Consider the following 20,934-nt stretch of genomic DNA (forward strand, 5'->3'; position numbering starts at 1 on the left):
GTACTAAGCCCTGGGGGTAAAATGAATTTTTCTAAAAAGACAATCGTGGGCAGAGCCAAGATAGCAAAAAGAAGCCAGGAAGTTGCCTGACGTCCCCCCAATTTCCCTCAGATACAACGTTAAAATAAGCCTTTGAACAGATTCTGGAGCAACAGAATCCACAAAAAAGACATAATGAAACAATTTTTTAGCTTAATATAACTTTTTTCCTGAGGCAAATTGGGGTTAAGTGACCTTGCCCAGGGTCACAAAGCTAGGAAGTATTAAGTATCTGATGGCAGATTTGAACTCAGGTCCTCCTGACTTGAGGACCAGCACTACATCCACTGTACCATCTAGCTGCTCCTAGCTTATTATAACTTAAAAGGACTTCAGGAAAGGTCTGTCTCACTTGATAAAGAGGAATACAGGACTGTGTCTGGGCAAGCCAGTGGAAGGTTTTTAGCCATAGCACAAATCAGCAACCAAAGCCTCATAGTCCTGGCTCAGCAGGCCAGTGGCAGAACTAGCCTCCAGGTCCCAGCACAAATAGCACCTGGCATAATAGATACGAGAACATAAGAAGCCAGGCAACCCCAGTGCAGTGGGCAAGTCATCAGCACTTGAGGTCCCAGCATAGACATCCAGGGACCAAACCCATGGCTCCCCAGAAAAAGAATATTAGGACAGTCCCCCCTGTAATTCAGCTTTAAAAATTGAGCCAAAAAAAAAAAAAAAAGAGCCTTGACCATAGAAAGCTGCTATGGTGACAGGAAAGATCAAAACAAACTTAGAAGAGGACCACAGTGTCAAAATGCCTACATGTGAAACCTCAAAGGGGAATATGAATCTGTCTTAAGCTCCAAAAGTCTACTTGGAAGATCTCAAAAAGGATTTTAAAAATCAAGTAAAAGAGGCAGACAAAAAATTGGGGAAATAAATGAGAATTATGCAGGAAAATTATGGAGAAAAAAATATTCAACAGCTTGGAAAACAAAGCACAAAAATTGACTGAAGAAAACAACTCCATAAAATATAGAATTGATCAAAATGGGGGGAACCCCCAGAAGAAAGTAACTTCTTTAAAAGTAGAATTGGTGAAATGGCAAAGGAAATACAAAAAGCTCATTTAAGAAAATAATTCCTTAAAAATTAGAATTGGGCAAGTGGAAACTAATGACTCTATGAGACATTGAGAAGCAATCAAACAAAATCAAAAGAATGAAAAAAATGGAAGAAAAATTTTAAAAATACCTCATTGGAAAAACAACTGATGTGGAAAATAGATGCAGGAGACATAAATTTAAAATTATTGGAATACCTGAAAATCATGATTTAAAAAAAAGCCCAAAAAGTATTTTTCAACAAATTTTCAAGGAAAATTGCCTTGATATTTTAGAATCAGAGGGCAAAATAGTCACTGAAAGAATCTACCTCCTGAAAGAGATCCCAAATGAAAACTTCAAATAGTTAAATTCCAGAATTATCAGGTTAAAGAGAAAATACTGCAAGCAGCCAGAAAGAAACAACTCAAATACCATGTATCCACATTCAAGATAACACACAAGATTTAGCAGCTTCTATATTAAAGAATCAGAGGACTTGGAATATGTTATTTTGGAATGCAAAGGAATTTGGATTAAAACCAAGAATCAACTACCCAGCTAAAGTGAGTATAATCCTTCAGGAGAAAAGATGGATATGCAATGAAATAAAGAACTTTCAAACTTTGCTCTTGCAAAAACCAGAGCTAAACAGAAAATTTGATTTTCAAGTTCAAGACTTAAGAGAAATATAAAAAATGCAAACAAGAAAGAAAAAGAACAAGTTATTCAATAAGATTAAGCTATTTATATCCCTACCTGGAAAGATGATACTTTTAAACTATTGAGAACTATATCTCTGTTAAAGCAGTTAGAAAAGAGTATACATAGACAGTGGATGTAAGTATAAATCAAAAATTAAGGGGTGAAAAAAGATTATATTGGAAGAAGAGGAAAGGAGAGAGAAGAACAGAGTAAATTACATCTTATGAAGAAGCATAAAAACCCTACTACAGTAGGGGGGAAATGGGAGGATGTAAACCTTATTCTCAATGGATTTGGCTCAAAGATGAAATAACAAACAGTTAGGTATAGAAATTTATCTTTTACTATAAGAAAATGTGGGGAGGGGAAGGAAAAGAAAAGAAAAAGTGGATTCTGATAAAAGACAGGGCAGCTTACAGGAAGCCTAATTAGCAGCAAAACACTGGTGAGAAGGGAAAAGAGTGAAAGGAAAGAGAAAAGTAAAACAGGAGGAAAATGGAATTGAGGGAAATATAGTTAATAATCATTTAATAATCATATCTGTAAATGTGAATAGGATGAACTCTCCAAAAAACAAATGCAGATAGAGTAAAAACCAAAATCCTGCAATATGTTGTTTACAAGAAACCCATTTTTAGGAGATACACACACACACACATACACACAATAAAAGGCTGGAGCAGAATATAATATGCTTCAGCTGAAGTAAAAAATCAGGGGTAGCAATCCTGATCTCAGACAAGGCAAAAGCAAAAACAGATCTAAGTAAAACAGTCTAGAAAGGAAACTATATCTTGATAAAAAGTATCATAGACAATGAAGTAATAATAATATTAAACATATATTCACTAAGAAGTATAGTATGAAAATTCTTAGGAGAAGTTAAGTGAGTTATAGGAAGAAATAGTAAAACTATAGCATTGAGGAATCTCAATCTTCCCCTTTTACAACTAAATAAAGCTAACCAGATAATAAGCAAGAAAGAATTTAAAGAAGTGAACAGAATTTTAGGGGAAAAATAGGTATGATACACCTCGAGAAAATTGGAATGGAGATAGGGAGGAATATACTTTTTTTATCAGCAGTGTGTCACGTACATGAAAAGTGACTATGTATTAAGACATAAAACCCTCACAATGAAATGCACAAAGGCAGAAATCATGATGCAATAAAAATTACATGTGATAAAAGGACATGTAAAGGTAGACTAAAAATTAATTGGAAACTAATCTAATCCTAAAGAATGAATGGGTCAAGCAACAAATCACAGACATAATCAATAATTTCATCAAAGAGGAGACAATAATGAGATAATATATCAAAACTTATGGGATGCAGCCAAAGCAGTTCTTAGGAGAAATTTTATATTTTTAAATGTTTACATGAATAAAATAGAGGAAAAGGAGATCAATGAATTGGGCATTCAACAAAGAATAATAGAAAAAGGACAAATTAAAAATCCCCAATTAAATACCAAATTAGAAATTCTGAAAATCAAAGGAAAGATTAATACAATTGAAAGTGAGAAAACTATTGAACTAAAAAAGAGTTGGTTTTATAGAAAAAAACAACAAAATAAGTAAATCTTTGGTTAACTTGGTTTAAAAAGAATGAAGAAACTCAAATTATCAGTATCAAAAGTGAAAAAGAATAAATTCACCATCAATGAAGAGGTAATTAAAGTAATAATTAGGAGATTTTCTGCCTAACTGTATGCCAATAAATCTGATGATCTAAGTGAAATGGATGAACATTAAAAAGAATATATAAATAGCTCAGATTAACATAAGAGGAAATAAAATACTTAACCCTATTTTAGATAAAGGAATTTAAACACACTATTAGTGAACTCCCTAAGAAAAAATCTCCAGGAAAAGATGGATTTACTAAGTGAATTCTACCAAACATTTAAAGAGCAATGAATTCCAATATTATATAAAACTGTTTGGAATAATAGGCGGAGTTCTCCCAAATTAAGACAACTCTGAGATACCACTACACACTGTCAGATTGGCTAGAATGACAAGGAAAGATTAATGCGGAATGTTGGAGGGGATGTGGGAAAACAGGGACACTGATACATTGTTGGTGGAACTGTGAACACATCCAGCCATTCTGGAAAGCAATTTGGAACTATGCTCAAAAAGTTATCAAACTGTGCATACCCTTTGATCCAGCAGTGTTTCTACTGGGCTTATACCCCAAAGAGATATTAAAGAAGGGAAAGGGACCTGTATGTGCAAAAATGTTTGTGGCAGCCCTGTTTGTAGTGGCCAGAAACTGGAAAATGAAAGGATGCCCATCAATTGGAGAATGGTTGAGTAAATTGTGGTATATGAATGTTATGGAATATTATTGCTCTGAATGCAGAATGAAGCACATTATTTTTACTTTTTTTTCTTTCTTGTAGTTTTTCACTTTTATTCTGATTTTTCTTTCATGATATGACTAATATGGAAATATGTTTAGCATGATTGTACATGTAGCACCTATAGCCAATTACTTGCTGTCTTAGAGAGGGGAATGAAAGGGGAAAAGGGAAAAAATTTACAACTCAAAATCTTATAATCTTTACATATAATTTGAAAAAAAAAACCTTAAGTAAGAAAGAATAAAAAGATAGGTTCTCCTCTCAAGAAACTTAAAATCTAATGGAGACCAAGGATACCACTTCTCTGCAACTGCTGTTCTTCTTGGTTTCAACTCCATAGAACAAGATGCCCCTAGTACTAAGTACACCCTGTGTCCTTTCTCTTTTCCTGTTTTTTTTTTTTTTTTTTTTGGTGTCTTGTTTTATCTCCATTAGATTTATATGTTATATACCATTATATATACATAATGTTATATATTATGTATATATTATATACTATTTATATAGTGCCTTAAGATTTGCAAAGTGCTTTATGTATTATTTCATTTGATCCTCAAAATAGCCCTTTGAAATAGGTACAATTATCCCCAATTTACAATTGAGGAAATTAAGGCTGATAGAGGTACAGTGACATGGCCAGAGTCATATATGGCTAGTAAAATATCCAAGGAAGGAGTTAAACTCATATCTTTCTCATTCAACTTCAGCATTCCATCCTGCCCTTCTACTTTTAGAGGACCCCAGAAATGGCACCAAAATGTGAGTTGAAACAATAACTTCAATAAAATAGCAAGATATAAAATAAACCCACAAAAATCATTAACCTTTCAATATACTAACAAAACAGTAGAAACAATAGAAAAAAAAATTCCATCCAAAATTACTACAGAATGTATGAAATATCAGGGATTTCATCTATAAACATACACAGGAATTATTTTTATACCACAAAATATTTTACAAAAATAAAGGAACATTTAACTAACTGGATAGATAGTAACTACTCAAGTTATATCAGTACAACCAAAATGATAATACTACTTAAATTAATAGATTTAGTTACCTATCAATCAATCTACCAAAGGATTACTTTATAGAATTAGTATAAAATAACAATAAACAAAAAACCCCAAATTAATAGTTAGTTATACATCATTCAATCTACCAAAGGATTACTTTATAGAATTAGTATACAATAACAATAAATAAAACAATAAACAAAAAAACAATTAAAAAATGTATTTTAAGTGCACAAAATTTGGGCAATCTCATTGGAAATCATAGGGGAAAAATTTAGAGGGATGGAGCCCTCCCTACCAACATGATATTTTATAATATAGAATTAAAGATTTAGAACTAAAGGGGAGCTCAAATGTCATTTAATTTGGTCCAACAGTTTCATTTTAAAGATGAGAAAATTAGGGACCAGAAAAGTCATGATGTGCCCAAGATTATATAGGTACTAAATAATATAAGGTAGCAACTGAACTCAGAAACTCGTGACACTAGATTCAAAAGCATTTTTCCACTGGGAGAGAGATATATTGGAAATGAATGGGCTGTAAAGAGAAAAGATATTAATGAAAATAGAATTTTTAGAAGTCCATTAAAGGAGGGCTCCTTATAAAAATATGTAAAACTATGAAAGTAGACTATAGCACACCTATTATTGCTATAAATATAGTGAAAGTAGATGAAAAGATGTTTCACCTAAAAGAAGAAATTGAATTTTTCTTAGGGATGGTAATAAAATGAATTTGTTTTATAGTAAATTTCCTCTTGAATTTGCAAATTGATTAATATTTCTGGAAAATTGAATAATCAATGCAAAATGTTCAAACTGATCTTTTGATCTAGAAAAATAAAGAAACCATATTTACCAAAAAGCTTAAACTATGGATAATTTTACAAAATAATATTTTGACATGTTTTAACAATTTTTCAAATGCCTGCCCTACAAAAACAAATAGACTGTTTATTAATCACTTGATCAATCTAAAGAACCAATTCTCATTTTATTTTAAAAACTTAAATATTTCTAAAAATAAATGGACGCAGAAGTCATTTATGTGGAAAAAAGATATATCTGGTCTTCCTCCATTTCTCTAAGTATAGTAAATAGACTAGTCTTGTTACAGTATGCTGGAAAAAAAAATTGAACATTTTAGATTTTGACTACAAGTGAAATGTGTCTTCTGATTTATCAAGTGATACAAATTTTTTAAAATAATTTTTCTGAGAAACAGGATTTTTACATGGAGCTGGTATAAAACAAAATATGGGCCTGAATTAGTGATTAAAAAAGAAAAATGAGTAGTAATATCATCAATGGCACCAAAGTTTAAGAAACTTTGTACGCCAAAACAAGCCTATCACATTGACAATATTTTGGTTATTATTTTTGTAAAATAAAAATGAAAACTATCAGACAAATATACAAAGGTGCATGTTGTGTTATTTTAATTACATGTTCAAGATTTATATTCTTATACAAATTGTAATTAATTCTTAAATTTGTATGAATAAAAACTAAGCTCAGAAAATTGTTTAAAAGTAATTTACAATGATATAGTTCACTGAGAAGTGATACAAAGAAATGTTATTATTTCCATATTTTAATGTTACTTACTTTGGCTTGAGATGATAAGTCTTGTCACTTCTTTCAATATTCCATATAGTTAAAGCACTTGCACTGGACAAACACAATTGTTGCCAGTTCATGGGATTAAAAGTCATCTGGCTAACTTCCACACCTGGTCGTAAACTGCTACACAAAATAATCCTTTTATCCCAGTTCCTTATAAGAGAAAAAAATTTTTTTGTGAAACACAATACCACTAAAATTTTATGGAAAATTTAACAAATAACATGTGAAATATATGTTTAGACTTATTGTAAGAATAAATTTTAAAGAAGTATGAATGTATTAAACAAATTTATTCTACATGAATACCAAAATGACATTTAAAATATATAAAGGCTAACTAAGCTAATTTATAAAAACTATTTCCATTGCAATTATATATCATAAATTAACAACACAAAAAAACCCAAAGACTTATAACAAAATGTTTCAGAAACAAGATTAATTTCCTAATATGTTTAATAATGTTAATATAAATACTGTATATTTATATAAGATTACTCCATTATGACAAGATACTAGTTGGTTTTAATTGACCTTTTATTTATTTTTATCAGATCATCAAAATATTTTCTCTTATTCATTCAACAAATTATATGAAACACTATGTACAGGCTTTGCTGCATATACAAAGGTGCATACTTCAAGTTTTCTTGTATACTAAATCTTACTAAGGTTTGCTTTCAAACATGTTAATATTTATTGTTAATATTTTACTTAGAAGCCAAAAAAGAGTCTGTTGATTTTAACTATTGCATCTTTTTAAATGTGTATCATCTCTCCAATAAATCGTATCCTTGGAATTAGAGACTATTTTACACATTTTTATTATTCCCAGATTTCAGCACAATATGATCTATTTAGTAGGGTTTAGTATTTATCCATAATAACAATTCTATCACTCTCAAACAGAAAATGTAAACTCTGTTGCTGTTGTGTTTTGTTTTATTTAATATTTCCCCCTAGTTACATTCAAAACAAGAAAGTACATTTCACTTTGCTTGAGTTCATGGAGGACTTACTAGGTTTTATTTTCTTCTTGAAAGCGTCCTGCTCATTATTTTCCATAAAACAATAATATTCCATCACACACACACCCACATCCCACCCCTCACCCCCCCACAGTTCATTGAGCCATTCACCAATTGATGGACATCCCTTTAATTTCCTTTTTTTTTTTTTGCCCTGCGAGCTGCTGTCAATATTTTTTGTATATATAGGTCATTTTCCTTTTTTTTTTTTTTTATTCATTTTTGGTATTCATGACAAGTAGTGGTATTGTTAGGTCAAAGGATAAGCATGAATTTATAACCCTTTGGGCACAGAATATCTCTCTCTCTCTCTTTTTTTTTTATCATTTATCAATTGGAATATGGCTCTTATTTTTTTCATAAATTTGACTCAGTTCCTTCTATGTTTTAGAAATGAGGCCTTATTAGAAAAATTTGCTTCGAAATTCTTTTTATAATTACTGTTTTAATTGTATTTCCTCCCATTTATTCTCTCCTTTCACCTTGTCCCTCCTCAAAAGTGTTTTTAGTACTAGTCACTCAGTCCCCCAATATGCCCTCTCTTTTATCACCCTCCTCTCCTCACATATCTCATTACCCTCCTGTAGAAAATGTAGGGGCAGCTTAGGTGGCGCAGGGGCATCTAGGTGGTGTTGGAGCAGCTAGGTGGTGCAGTGAATAGAGCACCAGCCCTGAAGTCAGGAAGCCCTAAGGTCAAATCTGACCTCAGATACTTAACACTTCCTATCTGTGTGACCCTGGGCAAGTCATTTAAACCTCAGCATTTGCCTCAGCAAAAAAAAAAAAAAAAAAAAAAAAATAGAAAATGTAAACTTTGGCATTCAACTGATGCTTAATGATGTCTCATCAATGGCACCAAATGTTTCATGTCCCTTCAATAGCAATGTTCAAAGAAAATAATTTTAAAACCCCATCTAAAAAATCAAGTCCACATAGGTGGCTTTTAAAACTTAAATTAATATGTTTCATTCTCTAAATAATAACTTAAAACATTTTTGACAATGAGCTTAAGTTGAACTATCTTCTAATGAATGATAAACTTTAGAAATATATTTAACCTTAAATGAAAGATATTAAAAATATTTACATATTGTTTCCCTTTACTAACAATAAATATATAAATGTTGAAACTTACCAAAGTATTACTTCATATTCTGGAATTGCAGAATAACTAGCCATGTATGTACCACAATAACTAAATTCAAGTAAAGTATAATCCAGCTGAGCATGACCTAATGTATAAAATTACATTTATTTTAGGTTTCAGTCTTCAAATTAACCACTGATAAGACTTAATTTCTTTTTTCTAGTTGCTTTGACTTCTAATGTATTCCTTAAGTTTTTTTTACCATTTATTCATTCTGAGTAAAACTATTAAAAAATTATGGACACTAGATCCTAGAGATTAAAAAAAACCTTATTTTCTAGTTTTCATTGCAGAACTAATCCTTTATATATAATAATGATTTCAGAACTTTTAACCAATGTGGAAACCACTCACAAATATCACTGATAAATTTCTAATGAACTTATATTTAGTTTAAAATTTTTTTTAGCTTATTTCTTGAGGTACCTTTACATATGGAATATATAATCACAAGTTTCTCAGCCCATATTTAACCGTCAGCTTAATTTTCTAACACCTTCAAGACAAGTACAAAGTACTCAGGAGGCAGTATATTGGATTTGGAATCTGCAAATTCTTAGTGTCATTTCCAACACTGACAGTATAAAGTTTGAACAAAGACAAGGACTTTAATCTGAGCTTCAGATGAGGTTTTCATCTGAAAAATGAGTTGTTAAGATTAGAAGGCATTGATAGTCCCCATCAAATGAGATAATATCTTTAAAGTACCTAACAGTGTCTGATACATAGTAGACACAATGTTTATTCTTTTTTCCCTTTCTCTTTTTCCTGCTCTAAATCTATAATGTCCATCTATGCTGATGTAAATATAAAATATTTGACTCCAAAAGTATTAACAAAAATACCCCAAAAAGCCACATCACAAGATGGTGTTCTTTATTAAGGTCTGTATGTGCCTATTTTTTTCTAAGTTATTATCTCCTCTTTCCTGTGTCTCTATGGATCTATCTCTGGAATTCGTGCCTATTGACCCCTCATTTTACATATGTGTTTGTCAGTACCTGCCTTTCTCTTTCCTCTCCTGTTTATCATTACCTTCTCTTACAGAGTTATATGTGGGTTTAGGTATCTTTACTCTTGTTCAGTTATATCTTGTTTTTCATGACCCCATTTGGAGATTTCCTGAGAAAAAAACTAAAGTGGTTTGCCATTTCTTTCTCCAATTCATTAATTGTCTGAGGACAGAATTGAATTTAGGAAAATGAATCTTTCTGACAGATCAGGTGCTGTATTGCATCACCTAGCTGTCCCATTGAATAGTTTATCAACAAATAAATTGAGTTACATTGTAACAATTTTAAAATTAAAAATTGCCTTTTATGTAAAACTCACTTGACTTTTCTGAAAGTAGTGAGCATATAACATGGCAAGGTAATACAAGTGAAATATGGGAGTCAAGAAAGGAGCAGTTTCAGTTATTTGCCTTGATATGTCTTTTAAATTGAGGTTGCTTACCTACAGCCAATACACAGAAGATAGGAAAAATACACCTTCTTTTGCATTTTGAAACTTTTTATTACATCACTTTGCTTAATCTTATACAGAGTCCATAGAAATCTCTCCTGGCACAGTGTAATTTCAAAATTTGTTTTGCTTGTCTATGCATTTTTCTTACAAAGGTTTGGTTTTAATTTTCCCCCTCAAGGGCGAGGAGTGCCAGAAAATAAATGCTTGTAAATTGAAAAAATAAAATTTGATTTTAAAAAGAAAAATAAAAAATATATTCAAAAAATCAAGTAACTGAGTTAATATTATGATATTTTTCTCTACTACTCCCTTTAGCATAGGAGTTTAGTCATGTTCCATTTCAGATATAGGTCATTTTCCACTTATACAACTTGATGACCACACATTCCTGCAGATTCAGCATCTTCATAAGGAACTTATTTAGGACAAGTGATCAGCTTAGTCCCCTATAATTCAGAACTCCTAAACTAAAGAGATCTAACCCTAACCTCTGAGTAGCTGAGTTTATAGCCACCATACTTGTAAACCATTAATTTTTATCAATAGTTTTGTACATCTACATAAATAGCAGCTTATTAGTTCTAAGTATGCAACCTAAATTTGATCTTAATAGAAAAAATAATACACTGAAGAAAAACTTCAATTGAACTTAATTCTGATTTAGCTCTCTAACTCCACTAATTCTTACTACTTTCATCTAATCTCCAAGTACATATTTTCTTAAAGCTTTCTTATTCAGAACTAAAAGTATGTGTTATTGTAATTTTAGAACAAGGAAGAAATACCTTTCAATTTTGCCTTTCTGTTCAACTCAGGAAAGTTGTATATGTAGATACTGGGTTTAAGCTTTCGATCTGAAAAAGCCACCACTTGAAAGGGAATGTTAGTTGCCAGAGCACCCACTTTTCCACTCACACACTGTAGAAGATATCTTTTCTCATTTTCAATGTTAATAAAAATTAAGTAATTCCCACAAGTATAGCAAATTGTGCTGTTGTTGATAAAAGCAATATTCTGCTTGGGAAATCCTTGCACCCATCTTTAGGAAAGGATATAGAGTGAAAAATAATTATACATATCAAACCATTTTTTGATTAGAAAATAAAATTTTATCAAAATTTCTAAAACAAAACTCTACTTCTTCCTCCATCCCTCTTCTCTCCCACAACTATTTTTCAAAAAAGATCTCTCCAAATTAATTACCAATACAAGTTACACCATAAGCCACTAAAACTTGAACATCAAAATTTTTGATAACATTCATTAATTTTCTTTCAAGACTGACTTCCTTTCAAATAACTCTAAAATGGGATGGGGGAGTGAAAGGATTGCTAGGATCAAGTGTACTTGGAGAATGCAAAGAAAGGGAAAAACTTAAGTGGAGTAAAAAGGGCTAATCAAATTATAGTACAACTGTTCTCTTTTCTGATATGCATTAGAGTATAATTGTCTTGATTAATAAAGGAAGCTGAAAATGTATGAGGTAGTGTTGGGTGGACTGAACAGGATATGGAATAAGGGATTGGGTGAGTAAAAGTAATTTTAAAAAATACTATATTGTTTCATAAGGAATGATAAAGTCCATCATGTGTAGCAATCTCACGTGGCTTGTTGGAAGGGACCAGATCTTCAGGGTCGGGAGATGAGTCACAGGGAAGGGCCTGGAGGCCTAGTGGTAATCACCAAAAATGGAGGGTGAGGGCGGTGGCAGCAAAGAAGGGTAGAAAGGTCACCGGGAAGCTGAGGGGAGTCACAGGTGGGGCAGAGGACTATGGAATATTTAAGGATCAAGGGGAAGGAGGGCGCTTCAAAGAATCCCGAGGATCAAAGGGTCGGGGTACAAGGACTGCCGGAAAGAAAGCTTTATAGGGAATGTGGCTGGATAGAGAAGGAAGGAGGCCGCAGAGTCACCTCACTGCCAGAGACGATGTGGACATGACCCCGACACTTCGCGCTCTCTGATGCTCCTTAAGACCAGAGATGCACAAGGAAATAAAATATATATAGAAACAAACAAAACGAAAAACTACGAGATACGCGGCTACTTCTTTAAAAGCGATGCCATCAACTGCTCTTCCCTCTTCCACCAGCAGACGCCGGCGCCAACAGTTTAAACTCGTATTCGAGAAACAGTCATCTTGATGCCCATTGGCCCTTCCGATGCAGAGGTTTTAGAAAATCAAGGTGATTGGTGAAAATATCTCGACGCCTCAGCCAATCCCAAGGCGAGAGAGAGTTAAAGGCACTCTAGTCCAGGGGAGAACAGATGGAGAAAGACCAAGAGGGGTATTGTGAGGGCGGCGCGGTTTGGCGGCCGGAGTTTGGGAGCAGCGAGTGCGGATCCACCAAAATAACTGTTAACCTAAAAAGTGAACATGGCTACGTGGTAATTCTTAACCAAACTAGGGCGGTGGCAAAAGGTAGACTAGATAAGTCCGTTAAGTGAAACTGAAAACGTTTTTCCGAAACAAAGTTAATTCTAGAATAAACAGGGAAGTTGGTGGGGGCGGGGGAGGGAGAGAAATTTATTAGGTGGTTCTAATAAAAGGTGATACAAGATGGATAGACAACTTACCAGAAATATAAAGAGTGGCCCAAAAGCCTTAGTGCAATGTGGTCCAAGGATATGAGCAGTTATTAAAGGAATTGTTATTGAGAGTTATAATTAATAGCTTTGTGAAAGAATGCTCCAAATGCAAAATTTCCCCTTAAACAAGTCACTTCCCACCCACTCTCTACCCACCCCCTTCCACTCCTCTTGCTCATTTTGGACTTACTTTATTTCTATTTACTTACTTTAACCCACACTGTGCAATTAGCAAAAATGATAAAAATTAGAAATAATAAACAGGAATGTACTCTAGAAAGCTGTGAAGTAATCAAAGTTTTTTTGGAAACAAATTAGGAATTATACAAAGAAACAAATTAGGAATTATTTAAAATATATGTCCATATCTCACACCAATGATATCAAGACTTGGTTATAAATTTCAAGAAAGTCCGTGACAAAAAGGAAGACCCAATCTGTAGAAAAATATAGCAGCAGTTTTTAAAGTATCGAAGAACTGGGGTGGGTGGGTTGGGGTGGAAGTAGATGCCCTGTGAATGGAGAATTGCTTATCTAGAAGCATTGTAGTACCAAAGCAGAGAGAGAGTTCATAATCTAGTCAGGGGATCCAATTTCAAATCCTGCTTCTGATCAAACAAATACCTGTGTGACATTGAATATATTACTTCCTGAATCTTATTTTCCTCAATTGTAAAATGAGGCAGCTGAACTAGATGGCTTCCCAGGTCCCTTTCAGATATAAATTTATGAGCCTGTAAGATGTGATAACATGCCACTATGCTATAAGAAACAATATGATGAATACAGAGAAAGTAAAGTAAGCAGAACCCAGGGTGCTTCAGTACCCAGAAAGGGAGTTTGAGGTATCTAGGCTCTTTGCCAGTAACTTTATCTCCCACTAGTGATATTCCCTCAATTGTAAGGGAAGAAGATCCTCTGCACTCCTGTTCCATTATCCACTAACAATCAAATTAGCTTTTCCACCAAAATATTTACTTTAGGAAGTATAATCACAAATATACAAATTTATTCCCTGCCAACGGGGACAAATAATGCCTCTTTTCTTTGTACCATCTCAATTTCTGAGAAGGAGAAGAGGGTTAGGTTGATGGATTAACCCATTTCCCATAGATTACAATCCAGTTTCAAGCCCCAAACCCCTCCCAGTCTTCAGTCCTAGGCACCCTGACTTCTCAAGGCTTTTGTAACCAGCTGGCTGCTTGCAACACCCCACCTCAATTCTGGTTCTAAAGTCCCTAAGATTCAAACTTCCAGATTCTGTGGGAATCACCTTAGCCACCATAACCAATACTAAGCAGAAACAAACATCCCTAAGCCCATTTCTCGAAGCTGGCAGGTGAAAAAGAAAGAGCAGAAGGTTCCTTCTCCCATAGCTGGCTTCATGTTGTCTATATTGGGTAGAAAAATAAGTCAACAGCTTTCTTACCTGTTTTAAAGGAGAAAGCTTCATCCACCCATGAGGTAGGCAATGCAACAGACTCCATATTGAGCAAGTTATTCATGCTCAAAAGACACCTTAAGGGAATCGCCACTTTAGAACTGGGCATGCTCAGAGAAGGCCAGTTTACATACACATTGATTACAAAAATGTAAATCCAAAGAACAATCTCTCAAAGATCAAAACCAATTGTCCCAAAAATTATAACAACCAAGCTTGGCCCCATAAAAGAGCTTCAAGAAAGTATTCCCATTTTTTTAATAGAAGTGGAAGGCTAATACTGCATATAATGTCCATCTATGTTGGCTAGTTTTGCTGAACTCTATCCCCATTTTTCCCTTAAAAAAAAATCTTCATAGTAAGTAAAGCTTTCTGGGAGGGGAAAGAGGGAGTATATTTTTCAATATATAAATATAGCATCCCCTTTGGTCTAGGATTTCTGCCATAGTTATTACACTGAAAAATGAGCTAGATCTGGAACTGAGACTCCTTTCTGGGAGAGGGTGGGGTATGAACCATACAGTTGCTTGGAAAATACAGGCAACATATAAGCAAAAGATAAATCAAAATTTATTTTAAAAATATTTTGAAGTGATGAAAAATAAGGCAGCCTGAAACAAGAGTGGGATCCCACTGTCAAATAACTGGGTCAATTGGACATGTGTACTAATGGAGAGGGGCAGGAGTGACAATGACTCCACACAAAGCTTGGTGGGCAGATTAAAACTGCTTCAAATTTACTGACTTTCAGAGAAGCAGGGGAGTGGGACTAGCAAGTGTAATTAGGGGTTAAGATAAGAAAAAGGTGCTAAATTTGTCCTTTTGCTCTAAAAAAAGACTTCTGTCTCTAAATTCCCTAGTAGCACTGGCTGCATCTAAATCTAGCATAGATCCAAATTCTGGGGTCTCCCACTGCTTCCCTCTTCCTTTTCCCTTAGCCTTTCCTGGACTAATGCTTTTTGACCATGCTGTAGACATTCTTGTCTCTCTCAGCTCAGACTCTCTTCTTGTTCTCTCTCTCCTGACTCCCCCCTCTTTTCCCTCACACTGAAGTTTTCCCTCTTTTGATTTTGGCATTCGTATTTTAGAGGGCACAGGGGTGCTCTCCTTCTGTACCCCTTTCAGTATATGACTGGATTTCTCTTTCCACAGTTCCTACGTGGCACAGAAAGAGTTAAGGTAAGTGGCCACCTTCACTGAAACAAATGTAGTTATGGAGCACTTTATTCTCCTGTTTTTCCTAGGGACTACTCCTCTATAACAGGGACAGAATAGAGAAAAGACTACTGGATTACACTTCCCCTAATACTTGGAGTTGCTCTCCAAAATCAAATGTAGCCCCAGTTTACACGGGAGATCTGTCAAGACAAAGGTAAGGAAAATCTTACCTTCCAGGTTCCAAGTTTAAGGGACAAAAGTCCTAAGGAAAAGGTACAAAGTCTTCTCTGGGTCAGATAGTTTTGCCTCTTCCACTTATATGATATTGACCATAGGCAAGGAGAAAGTTAGGAATGAGAGAGATGGAGATGGACTAGAACTCAACTGCTTCATTCTTGGGCAAGAGATGGAAAAAGCAGTGGGCACTCAGATGTGTTCAGGCACAAAACAGCTCTAAACAAATTTAGAAAGAGTACCAGATGATCATGAAATCTAAGGAAAAAATGAAGTCTTTTTTTTCCACCTTAGGTTTATCATAGGGAAACAAAGGGAACTTTGTAGACAATAGGGACAGGGGCCTCATGAAGCATTCCAGTGCAGGGAGAGGCTATACTTCAAGGTAAGAACAGATTCCAGATCTAACAGAGAGACATAGTTTTAGGCAGGGGTCAGGAAAAGAGCAAACTGGCAGTTCTGTTACTCATTAACCAGTAATGAATCATTAACCCAGATCTGGTTTGGGAGGGGACCTGAGCCTGGGAATGGTTTTCCCCAGGGAGGAGCATCAGTTGGCCTTGGTCTCTGTACTGAGAAGCAAAGAACTCAGAAGTAAGAACAGTACTGTTGTTCACACCCCATCCTCTCCCAGAAAGGAGTCTCAGTTCCAGATCTAGCTCATTTTTCAGTGTAATAACTATGGCAGAAATCCTAGACCAAAGGGATGCTATATTTCTATTACTCAGTCCAGCAGAACTTTATACTTAATTGATGGAAGCTGAGTCTAGCAGTTATATACTTGCACTCCAAATGGACAGATTTGTTCCTGTTGCTTAGACCCAAACCAAGGTCAGGAACTTTGCAGAGTTTAGACTAGGTGGGACAAGAATTAGGATCAGACCATTTTGGGATTATTGAATACTTATAAGACTCCAGCTTGAGTTGTCCTTGAGATCCTAAAACAATTCAACACTCAATATCTTAAAAAAAAAAAAAAAAAAAAAAGCAGTAGAACTAGCTCAGACATTCCCTCCAGAAGTTTATACAGTGCCTGTCCCTAAAATAGAATCTGAAGTCAAGAAATAGGCTGGAAGAATAGCAAATGAAAAATAATAATATCACTATAATAAAATGTTTCCAGGGATACTCAAGACACAAACCCAGAATAAGATGAAAGAACGGGAAGGGAAAAGGAATGAGAGCAATGAAGAAAGAATTGAAAAGAAGATTTACTGACAAGAAGTACCAAAACTTATCTAAGCAGCAAACTCCCTAAAAAATAAAAATGGGCCAAATGGAAGTCAATGACTCCACAAAACAATAAGAAATATTATCAAATAAAGTAAAAAGACTGAAAAAAATAGATGTGTTCAGGAAGCTAGTTATACTCTTCCTTGGAGAAGATTTTGGGCAAAGAAAGCAAAGTCTAGGAAGTTAGGGAAAAGAATAAGGGGTTATTTGAAATCATTGGATTATTTTTCTAGGTGTTTTCTCTTTTGCCTGAGCAACAGAGAATAGGAGAGTGTAATGGGCTGAAGCTTGAGTTGATGCACTGAGGTTCTAAGTATGCGAGGCTAAATAGTAATTGGACCAAACTCTATTAATATATATGCTTGGAGAAAAAATGGCCGCCGCCCACTCTTTGTGCAAGTCCTGATGTGTTGTATAGGAAATGACGATTTTGGTGGGTGGAGGTAGGGGAGTGAAAAGGGAAGCGGAAGGAGAGACTGCTGGCTGGCGTCTTGACACAGCTGCTTGCATTGCTATCGTGACCACCCTTCACTTCCAATCCCCCTCTGCTAGCTGGCTTCCTGTCTGCCCATATTGCTATTGCAATCCTTCTTCACCTCTTCACTTCAATAAAGATTGAAGATTTTTCCCTTAATCTGAATTCCTGACTCTGACTGATTTTAAATGCACAGTCATCACACTTGGCGCCTAACATGGGGCTGTTTTTCATTCCCTGTGGCAAAACTGTCCATTCATATCTTTTATAAGACTTGGCTAAGTTAACGCTGGGCACTGAAAAGGCAAATCTTTTTATATCCTCCTTATCCAGAGGGATGGAATAGAAACAATCCTTAATATCTATGATCCAAAGAGGCCATTCTCTAGGCAATTGAGTAAGAGATGGAAGTCCAGGCTGAAGAGTTCCCATAGTTTCCATCTGTTCATTTACTTTTCTTAAATCAGTGAGCATCCTCCATTTTTCAGATTTCTTTTTTACAAGAAGCACTGGGGAATTCCAGGACTTAGAGAAGGTTGTAAGTGCCCTTGTCCAAGCTGCTCCTGTACTATAACTAATAAGGCCTGAATTTTATCACTACCTAAGGGCCACTGTTCTATCCACACTGGTGTGTCAGTTTTCCATTGGATAGGAACAGGTGAAAGTATTGGCAGGCCTTCAACAGCAGCCCTGCTTAAAAAAGCCGAAGTACTCATTTTTAACCCTAATTGCTGTAAAACATCTCTTCCCCACAGATTGATGGGCATTTTTTCAACTATAAAAGGAGTAAAAACTCCTGTTTTGCCTTCAAAAATCCATCTCATAGGGATAGCACTAACTTCAGCTACTATTGATCCTCCTACTCCAGACATGTAGATGTCTGCTTTAATCTTTGACCAGTGACTGGGCCAATTGGCACCTCTAATGACTGTGTGATCTGCACCTATGTCTACCAATCCTTCTAATGGTAGGCCATTTATATAGATCATAAGCATAGGTCGGTCAGCTGTTACAGCTGCTGTCTAGTATACTCCTGGATTTTGTGGTCTGGAGTCAGAATCTGGGTGACTATCACCAGGTTGCTTATTAGGATTCTGTATGAGTAAACCTGATGCTACTACTTCTCCTGGGTGATAAGTCACACATTGTCTACCTGTATTAGTGACTGGGATATTATCTACACATTCCCCAGTTTCCCACATCAGTGTGTGGATGGACACTGTTTTGTATGTACAAAAAGGAGGTGAAATGGTCAAGCCTACTGTGCCTGGAGGCAAGGGATCCATAGACTGGAGAGGAACAGATTTCACCTCTCCAGGGGGTATCTTCAGTTGTCCCAGCTGCATACAGCTCTGTTCTCCCCAATTGTAATTCCTTTCTCCCATCAGGTTGCTTCCTGGCTGTTTGATTGTGTAATTCCCTTCTCCCATCATATGGCTTTCTGGCTGATTGGTCATGTCTGGGTACTGGACTTCTAGGCACTCTCTGGGTGCACTATTGGCAGCCATCATGCCCCACGTGTTTTTTTGCCTTGGGCCTTGGGGCTGGGCCCCTCATCCCATTTCCCTGAATCTGTGTACATTCTGAGGCCCAATGGAAGCCTCTGTTGCATTTTGGACATGGGGTATTGGATCTTATTCTCCCACCCTGTTTTCTCATTCTGTCTCTACACCAACATTGAGCTTTCAATGCCCTACTTTACCACACTGAAAGCATCTACGAGTCTCTATGAAAGTCCCTTGCCAGGAGGGACTCTGTCTTCCCATGTTGGGATCTTGGGAAGTCTGCATCATAGCCTGACTATAAAAGGCATTTGTGCCCACTGTGGCACAGCGTCTTATGAGCTCCTCTAAAGGAGCACCCTTGTGCAGTCCTAGTATAATTCTTCTGCAAACCTCATTAGCATTTTCTTTAGCAAGTTGTCTTATCAAAATGTCTGTTACTGCATTTTCCCCATTTGTTCTTGTGATAGCTGTCTGCAAACGTCCCACAAAGTCAGCAAAGGGTTCATTTGGCCCTTGTGTTATTTTTGTGAAGGCCCCACCCTTGTCGTCTTTATTGTGGAGAGAAGCCCATGCTTTGATAGCATTAGCAGCAATTTGCTCATATGCTGCTATAGAATAATCTGTACTGCGATGTTTGCATAGGAACCTACACTTGTTAGTGGGTCACAGGTGATTGCAGCATGAACTGCACTTTGACTATTTTTTGGGCTTGTATCCTACAGAGCTCACTATATTCAGAAAGCCACAAATAGTTTTGTCCAGATTCTAGACATATCCTTGCTATAGATTTCCAGTCATTAGGGGTCAAGATTTCAAAAGCCAAATTCTGTAATAATATCTTAACATAAGCTGATGTAGCCCCATAAAGAGTGCAAGCCTTTTTCAGGTCTTTGAGGATTTCTATATCAAAAGGAACGTATTTTCTACTTTCTTGACCTGAAGAATTAAACAGTTGAATTACAAAAAAAATGTGGTGTTGAAATTCCAATACATTTCTCCCTTCTGCTTTGGCCTTAATTAGGCCCTTTTGCAATCTAGTCATAGGAGTGGCTGGATGCTGGGGGGGAGGTGCTGGTGCTGTCACTGCCCCCCCCTCTCCCCATCCATCCCAGAGGGTGGAGTTGATGGAGGAGAGTCAATTACCTGCTCCTTAGGTGGAGCTGAAGCTGCCTCAGATTCACTACACCCTTGAGTCTCACTTAAGTCTCCATGCCCTGTGGGGATATGGTCATTAATCTGTTCATTGTCTTCCTCCTTTATCTCAGGCTTCCCCATTTGGCTATTCCTAGAGCCTTTTCCTTTTCTTCTATAACTTATTCGATTTCTTAAGGCCAACTGTATTATATTATATAAATAGAATGCTTCAATGGAAATTGAATGAGGATCATTTTCGTTGTAATATGTGGAGAGCTGTTGCCCAATTAATGTTTAATTATCTGGAGAGATTTGCTCTTCCTCTAAGAACCAAGGAGAGGTGTGTTTTAATGTACCCAGAAGTCTAGCTGTCTGTTCCCAAGTTATAAGTAGCCCTTGATCTTCTGTCAGCTTAAGCAGGCTTTCTATAGCGGCCACTCTTGGGGGGTGGGGAGGTTGGGGTTGGGGAAGGAGAATCTTTAGGTAGCATTTGTCCCATTTCAGCCAAAAAAGGTTACTAGTTTAGTCTTTAAGAAAATAAGTTCCCTGTTTGTCTATTACAATACTCACCTAAGTTCCTTGTCACTGGAGACTTCTTCAGTGAAAGTAGGGTCCTTGGTTCCCAGCCCAGAAACCCGCTAGCAACCCCCACTTCCCTTTGGTGCTTTTCATCTCCCTTCCTGAGAAGTCAGGGGGGTCGTGATCACCTCCTTTTCGGTG

The 20,934-nt window shown here is 35.8% G+C and overlaps 1 protein-coding gene and 1 long non-coding RNA gene across 2 annotated transcripts in view; one reads left to right on the plus strand and one right to left on the minus strand.

Moving 5' to 3' along the window:
• LOC127551554 (cilia- and flagella-associated protein 43-like) overlaps positions 1-12,709 on the minus strand; it is a 212,722-nt gene extending 200,013 nt beyond the window's left edge. The window contains exons 1-4 of the mRNA XM_051981358.1: positions 12,359-12,709; positions 11,233-11,486; positions 8,969-9,065; positions 6,788-6,955 (exon numbers count right to left, since the gene is read on the minus strand). Coding sequence (XP_051837318.1) covers positions 6,788-6,955; positions 8,969-9,065; positions 11,233-11,486; positions 12,359-12,384 — 545 coding nt within the window. The 5' untranslated portion in view covers positions 12,385-12,709. The remainder of the gene's footprint in view (positions 1-6,787; positions 6,956-8,968; positions 9,066-11,232; positions 11,487-12,358) is intronic.
• Positions 12,710-12,720: 11 nt separating this feature from the next.
• On the plus strand, positions 12,721-18,341 carry LOC127551556 (uncharacterized). Its single transcript, XR_007951121.1, has 3 exons — positions 12,721-12,867; positions 15,720-15,847; positions 16,991-18,341. It is a non-coding gene; the product is annotated as an uncharacterized LOC127551556 (long non-coding RNA).
• Positions 18,342-20,934: the final 2,593 nt, after the last annotated feature.

Source organism: Antechinus flavipes, chromosome 2 (genome assembly GCF_016432865.1).
Source record: "Antechinus flavipes isolate AdamAnt ecotype Samford, QLD, Australia chromosome 2, AdamAnt_v2, whole genome shotgun sequence".
Lineage (NCBI taxonomy): Eukaryota > Metazoa > Chordata > Mammalia > Dasyuromorphia > Dasyuridae > Antechinus > Antechinus flavipes.